The sequence below is a fragment of the Pinus tabuliformis genome, chromosome 9, assembly GCF_031772625.1.
Source record: "Pinus tabuliformis cultivar Carrire ecotype Pingquan chromosome 9, CPIR1, whole genome shotgun sequence".
In the NCBI taxonomy this organism is placed as follows: Eukaryota; Viridiplantae; Streptophyta; class Pinopsida; order Pinales; family Pinaceae; genus Pinus; species Pinus tabuliformis.
Window position 1 is genome coordinate 1348391418 of NC_142307.1, and position 13847 is coordinate 1348405264.

General features: G+C 40.7%; 1 protein-coding gene across 1 annotated transcript in view; it reads right to left on the minus strand.

The window, feature by feature from the left end:
* Positions 1-445: 445 nt before the first annotated feature.
* The window catches only part of LOC149153502 (ARM repeat superfamily protein), a 368482-nt gene continuing 355080 nt past the window's right edge, over positions 446-13847 (minus strand). Inside the window, exon 25 of the mRNA XM_089445673.1 lies at positions 446-877. Within this exon, the coding sequence (XP_089301799.1) occupies positions 668-877 (210 nt within the window). The 3' untranslated portion in view covers positions 446-667. The remainder of the gene's footprint in view (positions 878-13847) is intronic.

The window sequence follows — 13847 nt, forward strand, 5'->3', positions numbered from 1 at the left end:
AGGTGAAATTTATATTTTGCATTAATTGTCATTTTTCCAGAAATTTCAGCATGGTCTCCGAGCATTTCAGAAATTTCTACATGTGGCCACCAAACCATGACTTTTAGATCCTCGGATTCTTACTTTACACCTCTTGTTTGATTAGGTTCTAATAAGATACTTTGAGAGAACCTTACCTATCTTTCATATTTTCGGATGGACATTCCATGAATGTTGTTAAGGATTCATGCTGTGATCAGTTTTGTAGGTAGGACGGTGTGTTTTACTCTAGGCTACCAAGGTGCATTTGTCTTTTTCAACCATCAACTGTAACTTTATATTTTTCTTAGATGGAGAAATGACAGAAATTTTGAGTTCTGCACTAGCATGATGAACATTCAAACAATCGGTGCAAGTCCATTCAAACTTATACCCTGACCTAAAATGCCAATGCTGAGCACATTCAGATTTGAAAGCTGAGTATAATATCAACGAAACGATGAAGTTGTACATAATGAACCTAGAGAGCTCATAATAAAATAATGATATATTAACGGTGCATTCTTACAACCAGGACAAAGCTAAAATATAGAGTGTGTTTAATGGTTATATTGACAGGACCCACTCTTCATAATATACATTGCAAAATTATTTAGATGGAACTAAATATGTACTATTGTCTAGATCGTTATACTTTCAGCATCTCGTTGGTGTCAATTGGAGTCAACATACATTGAAGCAATTTTTCACACAAGTTTCTTAGTTCTGGTGATGTATCCATGAGAGAAATGTTTGTTAGCACTATCCTTGCTTCCATTAGATTTGGTGCTATTGAACTGACAATGACTTCTTCACTGCCCATGAGTGATGCCAGAAGTTTAGCTCCCGCAATACGCTCCTGTCAAATGGAAACTCAGTGAAATCAATCAATACATAAAAGAAGGGCTTCCAATATTCAAATCGGAATCACACAGCAGTGTTTATCCTGTCTCTAAAAATAGCAGTTGTGTTTTTAAAACCAGTGTAAAAATCTTGTAAAAGGACAGATGCTTTTATTCTTTTTCTTATAAAATTCTGAAACAGAAATGTAACTAAATATAGCAAAGATGAAACTTGAAAACACCCATATCTTGGAGGATATCAAAGAATGGCCTCGTTAAAACAACAACCCAACTCAAAACGACTAACTGTTGTATATTATTCTTTAGGTTCCACAAGAAATGCACTGTATGTTGACGCAGCCAATGATTTTGATAGAAATTTGAAGTGATTGTCCAGTGATATAGAACCTCCCTATAAAGTATTACCTCCACCCGAAGCTAGTCATACACTGACAGGAAATATAGTAATATTGGCGACAGGTTCTTGAGGGTAGGGGGCACGTTCCTCATGCTCCCGACATATGAGCACTCCAAGAGGGACATTTCCCCATGTCCTCTTTTGGGGTTGACACAAGGGGTCATACTAGGAAATGCCCCTCCTAAAAAGATGAAATGCTCCTATGTTCCCTTTCAACAGAATCCATTGTTTTGATGGGAAAAGAGACAATTGCAAAATAAAGCATAAATGAATATAAACTTAATTCACAGATGAAGGACCTAATAAGCCACAATTCAGGTTGATTGGTATGTCGTGGAGTACTACAGAGAATGCAACTGATTATGATTCAAATTTTTCTTAATGCAGTAAATAGAAGCAGAGATTAGTGGGGCAGCCTTGGGCAAGAAGAAGAAAGAAAGAAAGAAATTATTTTAACGTCGACGAGGCTAAAGAGAGCCTATGGGACAGATTGCTTATTCATCTGCTTGATGTATTCGACCCTTTTTCTGTGAAGCTTCAAAATAAATGCTCCCAGCTTCTCGACAAACCCCTCGCTAAATAGATTATCCCAAGAGCTAGCTGCCAGCATATCTGCATAACTTTCCCTGTTGTCTTTGAAGGCCTCACATTCTAAAATGAAATGTTTTTCTGTTTCCACTTTTCCGGAAGAACAAAAAATGCATACTTTTTCCTCCCACACTTCCTTTGGCCTTTTCCAGCACCCTGTTTCACAACAGAGTTGATGAGAATTAGTCCTTAACTGAGCAATAAGAATTTTGGCTCTCCAAGAGATATTGGCCTCTATGTATGCTTTTGGTTGATGACTATGAGTGGGATTAAACACTTCAATATAGTATTTTTTCTTTCTTCCTAGCTCCTTATCCCAAGTACGCTTGTGGAACTTTTCCATAACAAAAGCTTTTATCTCTTTGCTGTTTATGGGATACGCATTCAAGCAAATATCCCATTTACTAAACCATTTGTTATTTTGCTACATCCAAGTTTTTTTGCTCTTGCACAATCTATCATTAAAGACAATCTTAGGCCATCTACCCTCTTCCATTTGCTCAATTTTTTTTAAATACCTTATGACTCGCACCATAGCAATTGCTTCAATTGGAGCAGTCCCCGTTTCACTTAACAAGATAGCATAAGGAATTGCATTTTTAATCTTAAATTTGTTTGTAATCAAATTGAAGCATAAAAACCGATAGCTTGTAGGCTTGAATGTAAAAATACACAGGAGGTATTTAATAATAATAATTTATTATATATATAAAATTTATAAGTGATGATTGTTTACAATGAAGACCCGCATTTATATACCTAAGCAGGTGCCCTTTCATGAATGGGCATGTCTTTTAGACATGCCTTTTCACTTAACTTAATGACTATTTAACCTAATTAATATTTGATTATTTAATATTTATATTTGTTTTATTTATTTACTTGTTATGAATTATATTCATAACATAGCCCCTTCCTTCAGAAGCTTTGTCCTCAAAGCTATATTGGCAATTGTCTTCGTTGTTGTCATCTCGACATATGGAAGGTGGAAGGTCTCCGTCACTGGTGGCTCGCTAGTAACTCTATTTTGAGTCCAAGATTGTCTTCCTTCTTTCCCCTTTTTTTTATTTAAGATTTTTTTTTTTTTTTTTTTAACTCTAATTTTTTTTTTTTTATTTTTATAACTCTAATTTTTATTTTTTTAGATTATAATTTGAATAAGTAAATTAAAAATACCTTAACATCAAGACGTGTCCAACGGAAACGGTGCATGATATGGATCTTTAATGTGAACAATACGAATGAAGAAATTTCTTGTACACTGAGCCCCTCGTCTCTCTCAGAACCACACTCATAAAATCCATCCATATGTCAGGTCTTGGAGGTCAGGTTTCAGGTCTTTGTCGTGAAATCTTTCATATTCGAGAGTATCCCCACTAGTTTCTCACATCAACCAAATAGAGAGATGGCGACAGTAATCAACGAAGAGAGAGGGGTTTTCATTCTGGATGTTCTTGGCATTAGCCAGGATGCCCAGAGAGAGTTTAACCCATTCCGCCGCATTATCAGGGGACACAGGGCAACCTTCTACGAGCCTGATCAACAATGAAGAGCCCTGTGCCGAATTTATGAGCGTGATTTTGCCGTGAAGGACTGATTTCAATTGGCGGAGATTATCCAGCAAGTCCGAATCTTCCAATATGTCATTTGGGTATTGAGTTAATAAGGAAGTGACTGCGGACTCAAGATGCTGCGGTGTTGAGATATAGGCGAAGGTAGGCCTGCGTTCGTATTTGTGAAGCCATGCAGACATCTGCGATCTGAGATCGTGATCGGGCGTTAACACCTCGTCGGCCTCGGTGTTCCCGATGAGAGTGAGGATGGCTTCATGGTCGGATGTTACCTGCATTGAGGCAATGATGACAGGTTCTCTCATGAATGTGCCGCTGATGGGGCAAAAGAAGTGCCTAGGCACTCTGTGCGCACGTTGACGAGGAGGCCAAGGCATTTTTCTCTCTTCATCTTTTGTTTGTATTTGGCTTTGGGTTTGATGATGGTGACGTCTTGGATCTGTATTTGGGTTTGCGTTTATGCATGGTGGTTGGACCACGCCGATTGGCTTTGAGTTTGTTCCAAGATCCAAAACCAGTTCAAAAGAAGAATTACAGTGCTCCATCTCTTTACTACCATCTAACTGAGCCACTACTTTCAACATATCCGCAGGCCAGGAAATTTCAAAATATATCGGCTTGAATAGGCGCATAATTGAACGATATATTAGAAAAGCTACCTCTGGATCAAGGTGGTACTTATGTGCAAGATCATCGAATGAAGGTATTAGCTGAGCATATGGTGTAATAGGTGTAACTGCACTAATCAAGAGCTCCACATACTGAAGCAATCTGCCATAGCACCTGTCAAACTTCTCGCTAACCATCTTTATATGTAGTGCATTCGTCTTGATGACAACAATTGATCGATGCTGAGCTATAAGACACAACAGACGCACTGCTAGTTTTGGCTCATCTTTTGGAAGTAAAGCATCTCTTAGTCTGCTCGTAGACTTGATTAGGGCCTTTTTATTTCTCGTAATCCCAAAAGTTATGGCTTGATATCGAAGAGTTTCACCACCGGCCATTGCATCTAAATGTTCTTCTGTCATATTCTCTGTATATTGGACATTTTCCATTTGTTGGATTAGTTCCTGCAGGAGAACAAGCTCGATACCCTCTCCTCTCTTAAGTTGATTAACAAAATTTTGGAAAAGGCCTCTCAACTCCATTGATGGATATTTCTTGCACAAGGGACTCCAAAATGATGCCAGTGATTGTAACTAGTCTGACAAGTTAAGATCGTCTTCTTTCAGTTTTTCACACCCTCCTTGAGTAAGGTGCTCTATTACAACTTTTGCTTGCTGTGGGGTTTTAATTACCTTAGCAGTCTGTTGCTTATAAGCCTTCGGATTAGCATCACTCTCATCTGAACTATCCTCTTCACTACTCTCTTTCTTTGCAATTTTTGTTGATTGTTGGGTCTTTGTTACTTTAACATTCTGTTTCTTTGCCTTTGGCTCATCATCACTCTCATCTTCCTTATTATTGATTTTCTTTAGACATGTTTTAACTTCTGCATATGATTTTTCTAAACGCTGAAATGCTTCTTGAATTTTACTAAAATTCTCCATGGATTCAGGACATGAACGTAATGGCACATTCTGTGGTGAACAACATTCAAAGATTCACATCATTATATTGTGCGCCATGGCTCTGATACCACTGAAGCATAAAAACCGATAGCTTGTAGGCTTGAATGTAAAAATACACAAGAGGTATTTAATAATAATAATTAATTATATATATAAAATGTATAAGCGACAATTGTTTACAATGAGGACCCGCATTTATATACCTAAGCAAGTGTCCTTTCGTGAATGGGCATGTCTTTTAGACATGCCTTTTCACTTAACTTAATGACTATTTAACCTAATTAATATTTGATTATTAATTATTTATATTTGTTTTATGTATTTACTTGTTATGAATTATATTCATAACACAAACGCTTTTCAATTTTCTCAATTTGTCTCCACTGCATGTCAGATGTATCGCTGGCCCATAGTTCACAACCATAGAGAATCACCAGAATCACTAGAAGCCCAAAAAGAGTTTGAGTGGTTTTCCAGTCCCATAACTCTGCCTCTCTACACCTATTTTGAAAAGCATAAAATGCTTTCCAACCCCCCAAAGTTCTTTTCTTTCTACAACCATTCCAGCTTTCTTTCTACAACCATGCCAGCTTAGATTTTTGTTGAAGTCAATTCCAAGGTATTTGACATTTGTAATCCGCAACTTCTTCCAGAATGTTGCCTTCAAAGTAGAACTTATGCTGGTTATGTTTTCTTTTCTTAGAGAAAACCACTACTTTTGTTTCGCTAATATTGACTTGCATCCCCACACTTCTACAAAAATGCTCAAGGGATAGTAAGTGCACTTGCAAACCAAGAGCCGATTTAGCAATCAGAATAAGGTCATTTGCATACAAAAGAAGCCTTACAACAAACTTGCCCAAATAGATACCATTAACCCCTTGTGAATTTAACCATTCCTCAAGCTTGTCGATATATAAACCAAAAAGGGTAGGAGACAGTGGGCCACCTTGCTTGCCCCCGATATTGCTTCTAAAACTTTCAGAAATGCCTGTTGAAGTTCTAATTTTGACTTTCACCTCTTCATACAACCTATGCACAACTGCTCTCAAATGTTTAGGAACCCCAAGTTCCACCATTCCATGGCAAAGCTTATCCCTAGGAACCAAGTCAAACGCTTTTCTGAAATCAACAAAGCAACAAAAGACTTCTTCCTTTTTCTCCCAAACTTTTTCAATGATGTGCCTTAAATTTATACAATGATCAACTGTGGAATGTTTAGGTCTAAAACCTGCTTGGCCTTTAGCACGCTTATCTCTTTCTTATGCCCACTTGCTGATTTTGTTTTCTAGCATGCTTCCAAATAGCTTTGCAAACAAAGGTTTTATCATGATGGTCCTATAATTGGAGGGATTATTGACGTCACCGCTCTTGAAAAGAGGTATTGCCAGACTAGTTGTCCAATCTGTGGGAAGCCCTTGTTGTATGATGTTGTTGAAGATTTTTGTAATGTGAGGTGCAAGAATCTTTGAGCCCCACTTTAGATATTCTGCTTGGAGTTTAGCTAAGTCTTTTGCTTTTCCAACACCCAACTTCTTGATACCCATCTCAAACCTCTTGTACCGTGAAGAGTTCAGTATCAGTGTTGACCAGGGGGGAGGGTCAACCTTGGGAACCTACTCATAGAGTTGTCTTGCATAGTCAAACCATTTAAAAGCTGTAATATTATTTCCAATTTGTAGCTTTTTTGGTTGGAGCTCCTTCCAAAATAATTTGGGATTATTTTTCCCAAGGAAGATTAGTTCTTCCCTCCTTGAAACCATGAAATCGATATTTTTCTTGCTTAATAACTACTTGTAAGCTTTGAGCTTTATGTTATCCTTATTTGACTATTTCCACATTCTCCTTGCCTTTTTGCATTCCTCGTCAAACCAAGCATTAACCGGAAAGCAATTTGTTTCAGACTTCTTAATTTTTGCTCTTTTTCACTTTGCAAGTGCGCATTGAATTAAATGTGTTAATTCATGACTATGAAGGTTGTGAATTGTAATTTTCTCCTTCTCGAAGAGCCTCTCTAGCGTCATTTTGAAGGTATTACCTGTGGGAGATTTTGTTGGACATGAGAAATTTTTTACTCTAATTGTTTCTTTCCAATCCAAGAGAAACATAAATAAATTGGCTTGTGATCTGATTTCAAGTCCCACAGTTGATCTCCAATCAAAACTTCATCTATTTTCTCATACAAACCATGCAAGCAAATTACGTAATCTACCACACTTGCTCCATTGTAAGTATTGCAAATGAAATTACCGGACTTTGCCCATCTAGTCAAGCCATTACAAATGACTAAATCAAAGGCCCCACAGAGTAAGCAATTGTTCACCAAAGAGATTGCAACCCTTATCCTCTGAAATTCTTTCCCACTGATGATTACTTTCTTCTGTAAGCCAAATAGGGTCACAATCATCTTTACAACAAAGAATGTTAGCTTGCTCACTTGCAGCCCTAGCATTGAAATCACGCACTATAAGAACTTCACCTAGCTAAGAATATGCTGCAATATCTGCTTTTAAGGCTGCAAATAGATTTTTGTGGTCAAGCCCTCTACCTTCGTAGATTTTTGAAACCTGCGGTGCAAAATAGCATGCTACAATTTTGATGTGGTTTCCATTTTCTGATATTTTAAACCAAATGAATTTCTTATTTGAGTCTTCTTTTTCTAACTGAATGAGACGACCTGGGTATGACTTGATTGCTATTTATTTTGACATACAAAACTCACATTTGATTCTTTGTCCCCGCTTTCCCATACTGACCTTGCTTTCTGATTTCCTATTGAAGAGTTTGTTGCCTCTTGTTTATTACCATCTTGCTACTCTGTTTTGGAAGGAGGTCCAAATCACGCTATGACAGCTTTGCCTTTATAAATCCATGCTCTCTTGCCTATTGAAGTTTCTAAGTTTACTTACTTATAAACCCTTCATGCACTTTTTCTTATTTGTTCCTACCTACTTGTTATTTTTCTTTAACAAGTTATTTACAAAGTAAATACTGAAAATAAACACCAACGAATGCTCAACATATTACAGATCAATAACTAAAAGAAACAAGAACAAACACACCACATGACACCATTATTTTTGGACTAATGTCCCCAGAAAAACCCAATGTGGGAAAAATCGGTGCAACTATCTGAGGGTTTTCTTATTAAACAATATCAAAGTACAATCTGGGTGCCGAAACTAGCCTACCCAACAGAGAATTTCCTTAACAGTAATACCTCTCGGTTTCTGACAAATCTACTAGCTGAAACCCCGGATAATCCTTCCGGTAGCTACTCAGCACCAATCTACCCTAGAAACCCCAGCGTTTGCCTAATCTGAACTGCGTCAGCCTCTCCTAGCCGAGCGTTGGCACTGTGTCAGCCTATCTTGGCCTGTGTTAGCCCCAGGAGGCCCTGCATCAACTCTCTGAGCCTCTGTGTCAGCTACGTTGGCCCCTTTGGTGCTCTGCGCAGCACTTAGCTGCCTTTGCGTGAGCACTGGCTACTCCTGTGTCTCTCTCTTTAGTTGCTCTGCTACTATCCCAGTACTATCTCTGCCTCTCTATCTCTCTGTACTCAATGCCCCTCAGCTGCTCTCCCGATCACTGATTCTATCTCTCTTAGCAAACCCCCCTCTAGAGAATAGAATGACTGATCACTCTAGTGTACTCTCCAAGTGACCCTCAAGCCTCCTCTTATACTTTTCCTGTTGACAACTCAACGACCGATATTAAATCTCTAATCAACAGCTAAGATTAGATCTGGCTTGATCCATGTCTTTTGGACCACTCTAACACAGATTCATATTAATACACATTAACATTTTATTTTGCATTAATATTTTATTTTCCCTAAGTTTAGACTTAGGGACTCCATTAAAAATATTAATTATTTTAATATCTCCTGATCTGTTTAGAATCTACCCAAACCCTTTCTGGGTATTAGAGATCTCATGTGCCCCAACCACTCCACCAAATTTCATGGCTAGAGCACATCCGATGCTACCCCAAATCAACACTCCCTCTTAGCGAGGACTATGCTCTAGCAATACTCCTCACTGAGTACTACTCTGATCATCCAGCATCGGTACCTGTGTTGATGCTAGGCCTTCCTGCCCAACATCCTCTGCACTGTTGCCTCCTATACTGCTGCCCATGGTTCTGCCACTACCACTGCTGCATCTGTACGACAGCTCACTCTGCATCCATGCTGCTGCTGGTCCTTTGTCCCAACACTGAATCCGCATTGCACCTCTTCTCATCAAGTTGCATCGTGCTGCCCACTACTGCACTGCAACTCAGTTACTGAGAAGTGAGTAACTGATCTCCCAACTGACATCCCTATTGGCCTAGAGACACCCACTAATGCTAAAGCTCCCTCTACCGCTGACAAGCACTCCCTCTTTGACCTCTGCACCGCTGCAACAACTCTCCTGCATCTCGCACCATTGCACACCTCTTTGTGCCATCCTGCACTGGTGCAACACTCCTGTGCCTCTAGCACTGCTACAGCCTGCTAGCCTCGCGCTGTCTCTGGACTCCTGCACTGTAGCTCTCTCTACCGCTCCATCCGCATCTATCTCTACCCACCCAGCGAGTCCTGCTACTCCTCGTCGGGGCTCCCACAACAAGGTCTAATCCAAGAGGCTGGGTACCTCAAGGATCCTGCCCCTCATCACCTGTAGTCCGCCTGACTACAACTCGATGTCTCCCCACTTCCGCTCAAGTGGTGCGTGTGCACTCATGGCATAGTCATCGTCTGTCAAAACATCCTTCTCTGCCTGTGCTGGCATTTCCTTGGTCTCGGAAGACTCTCCCTTACTCTTCTTCCTTGGACACTAGGTCGCATAATGACCCAGCGCCCCACAGTGGAAGCACTTGATGTTGGAGAAATCTTTCTTCTTCCGCTTCTCCTGCTTTCCCTCAGATGCTAGGGCCACATCTTCCTCTTCTTGCTTGACTTTGATCCCCTTGCTGCTGCTACCCGTTTTCGACTGTTGTCTGATCTCTTCCTGGCAAAGAGCCACCCACATCTTGTCCCAAGGTGGGAGAGTCACTCTGCCCAGTGTACTCTAGACAAATACCTCTCAGTCTTCTGAGACAACATTCAAGGCTGTCCTCACCATCAACTCCTAATTTGGCATGGCTTCTATAGCAGTTAATTGATCTTGGATCTCATTCAGTCCTCCGAGGAAGGTGTCAATCGGTTCTCCCTTCTTCATCTAATATGACCTCAACTAATTCTCAGGTAGCATTCTTCTCTACACAGAAGTATGCTGGTACAATTTCTTGATGGCCTCCCACAACTCATATGCCGTTTCCTTCTCGACAATGTGTGGAACTACATGGTCCTTGACCCCGTCAAGGATGATGCTCTTGGCCCTCGCCATTGCCTCCTCGTACTTGTCATTATCATTGGGGTCAACCGGAATAGCTATAACCTTCAAGGTGAAGTTCTTGACACGATTCCTGTCAAGCACTAAGAAGATCCTGGCCTTCCAGACTGCGAAGTTCGATGCTCCGTCCAGTCTATCCTGGTCTCTTACCCCGTGTAGTGTCATGATGCTCCTCTACTTCCCTACTTGAAGTTCTTTGTTTGACTCCTCTGAGTCTCTATTTCCCATCTGGAAGTTCTCTTCTGGACTCCCTCTGAGTCTTGATTTCCCTCCTGGAACTCTTTCTGCCGCTTATCGAGTTGTCCCCTACTCTGATCGACTTGTGCAGCTACACTTCTGATCCGGGTTCCTCGGCTAGAAACCCTCAGTAACAACTCCTCTGGCCTTACTCTGTCAGGTATTGTTCTGACTACAGTACCTCACCAGCTCCACTCTGCAATATTCCTGCAGCCTTCTAGACTCCAACAACCGCCTCTCTGTGAACTGTGTCAACCCCTTTCTGCCTCACGCTGGCCCTGCGTCACCCCAAATGGGTTTGTGTCAACCCTCTAGCCCTCTGCATCAGCAACGTTGTGTCCTCTCTAAGGCTCTGCGCAGCTCCCGGCTTCTTTTGTGTGACTCTGGCTGGCTCTGCATCACACTTCTCGGCTTCTGTGCTGCTAGAAACAACTTCTGTCACCTCGGGACCGTTGATTTTCTATTGCTATTGCTCTGCTCTGCTGATGTCTCTTAGACCTCCTGTCATCTGCAATCTCGCTCTGATCCCATGTTGAAGTTTCTAAGTTTACTTAGTTAGAAACCCTTCATGCAATTTTTTTGATTTATTCCTACCTACTTGTTATTTTTCCGTAACAAGTTATTTACAAAGTAAATACTGAAAATAAACACCAGTGCATGCTCAACATATTACAGATCAACAACTAAAAGAAACAAGGAAAAACACACCACATGACACCATTATTTTTGGACTAATGTCCCCGGAAAAACCCAATGTGGGAAAACCGGTGCAGCTATCTGCGGGTTTTCTTATTAAACAATATCAGAGTACAATCTGGGTGCTGAAACTGGCCTACCCAACAGAGAATTTCCTTAGTAGTAATACCTCTCGGTTTCTAACAAATCTACTGGCTGAAACCCCAGATAATCCTTCCGGCAGCTACTCAGCACCAATCTGCCCTAGAAACCCCAGCGTTTGCCCAATTTGGACTGTGTCAGCCTCTCCTAGCCCAACACTGGCACTGCGTCAGCCTATCTTGGCCTACGCCAGCCCCAGGAGGCCCTGCGTCAACTCTCTGAGCCTCCGAGTCAGCTATGCTGGCCCCTCTGGTGCTCTGCGCAGCACTTAGCTGCCTCTGCGTGAGCACTGGCTACTCCTGCGTCTCTCTCTCTGGCTGCTCTGCTGCTATCCCGGTACTATCTTTGCCTCTCTGTCTCTCTGTACTCAATGCCCCTCAGTTGCTCTCACGATCACTGATTCTATTTCTCTTAGCAAACCTCGCTCTAGAGAATAGAATGACTGATCACTCTGGTGTACTCTCCAAGTGACCCTCAAGCCTCCTCTTATACTTTTCCTGTTGACATCTCAACAACCGAGATTAAATCTCTAATCAACGGCTAAGATTAGATCTGGCTTGATCCATGTCTTTTGGACCACTCTAACATAGATTCATATTCATACACATTAATATTTTATTTTCCCGAAGTTTAGACTTATGAACTCCATTAAAAATATTAATTATTTTAATATCTCCTGATCTGTTTAGAATCTGCCCAAACCCTTTCTGGGTATTGGATATCTCATGTGCCCCAACCTCTCCACCAAATTTTGTAGCTAGAGCACATCTTCTTTATTACCATCTTGCTACTTTGTTTTGGAAGGAGGTCCAAATCGCACTATCACAGCTTTGCCTTTATAAGTCCATGCTCTCTTGCCTTCATCTCTTGCTGCCCTAACCTTTAAAATTTCCTCCCTTCTTTCCTCCTGTTGTTTTACCGTGAAATCTTCTTCTGGGAAAAAATGAGAACCCCTCAAGAGATGTTTCTTGCTTAGAATGATATATTTATCATGCAAGCTAGGCATAATGACTTTTATGGGCTTGGCTCTCTCCCCGTTAAACTTACCCACCCTCCATGCTTGGCATATTTGTCCTTGCCATAGCAACTTGTCTTTCAAGAAGTCTCTTGCAACGTCAATAGTACATTCATTTTTCCCATAGTCTTTCACCCATTGTTTTAAGAAACGGCCGTTTCGAAACTGAAACGGCCGGGTTGATCCGAGCCAATACCTTTTTCTATGACCCGGCCTTTGGAACGGTTCGACTGGCCGAGTCAGCCATGACTCGGCCGAGTCATGGCTGACTCGGCCAACTCGGCCGTTTCCGTTATGACTCGGCTGAGTCACAAAAAAACGCCCAGCATCATGTCAAACTGCGATTTAATAAAATTTTAATGGATTTTTAAATTGTTTTTTGGTTGGTTTGGACTCCAAGCAGTTATAAATTTTCATGGTAATGTTAAATTCTTAAAGTAAAAGTGACATTCTCCTTAATCTTCATTTTCATCCTTTTACTTAAATTTTTAACATTACCATGAAATGACTCAGGATGTTTGAGAGTGGTTTCGGCCTCATTGGATTTCATATGGAGAAAGTAGAATTTTAGATTTCATTCAAAATCCAGCAGACTTATCAGTTTTTCAGGGTTTCAGGATTGGAGGATTGCAATGTTTCCATTGAATTTTGTCATGTATTAGGGTATGGATTCTGGAACTCGTATTTAATCAAGAGCACCAATCCCTCTATGTACCTTGATGTTAGTGACATTGGTTGTCGAACTCCTCTGGGATTCGCTCCCAAACCAAGAGCTTCTCAAAATGTCGCTCCCGCTCCCGTTTTCGCTCTCGCTCCCCACTTTCGCTCCTGCTCCCAAGTAACACTGAGCCAGATGATGTTGGCAACTCTAGCAGTAGCCAGTAGTACTGGTCACAGAGTTTTGTTGTAGAGGCCATTTATAGCCTCCTTGGTTATGTGTTTTTGTTTTGATCTCTATATCATCATCGTGTATGTATTGGACAATGTACTGGGTGCCATTTTGATATAATGGATATATTCATGAGCCTACTTTGATCATATGTTGTCTTCTATCTATATTCTAATGCTGTGTGTTTGGAAACATGAATGAAAATCTTTAAAATTATGTGTTTTTATAAAAAATAAATATTTAATGTATTTTTTACAAGGACCGAGTCATTGAAATCGAGCCGGCCGAGTCGATACCGAGTCGGAGTCGGAGTCGGAGTCAACCCTCGGCCGAGTCGGAGTTTTAAAACATTGCTTTCACCCCTTTAATAATTATGTTTGTTGCCCTATTTTGTCTTTCCTTGCCTTCACTATCTTGCATGTTGTCAACCTGAATATTTGTTTCTCCTTCCTTATTAGCAGAATTGCTGATAACTTGAGC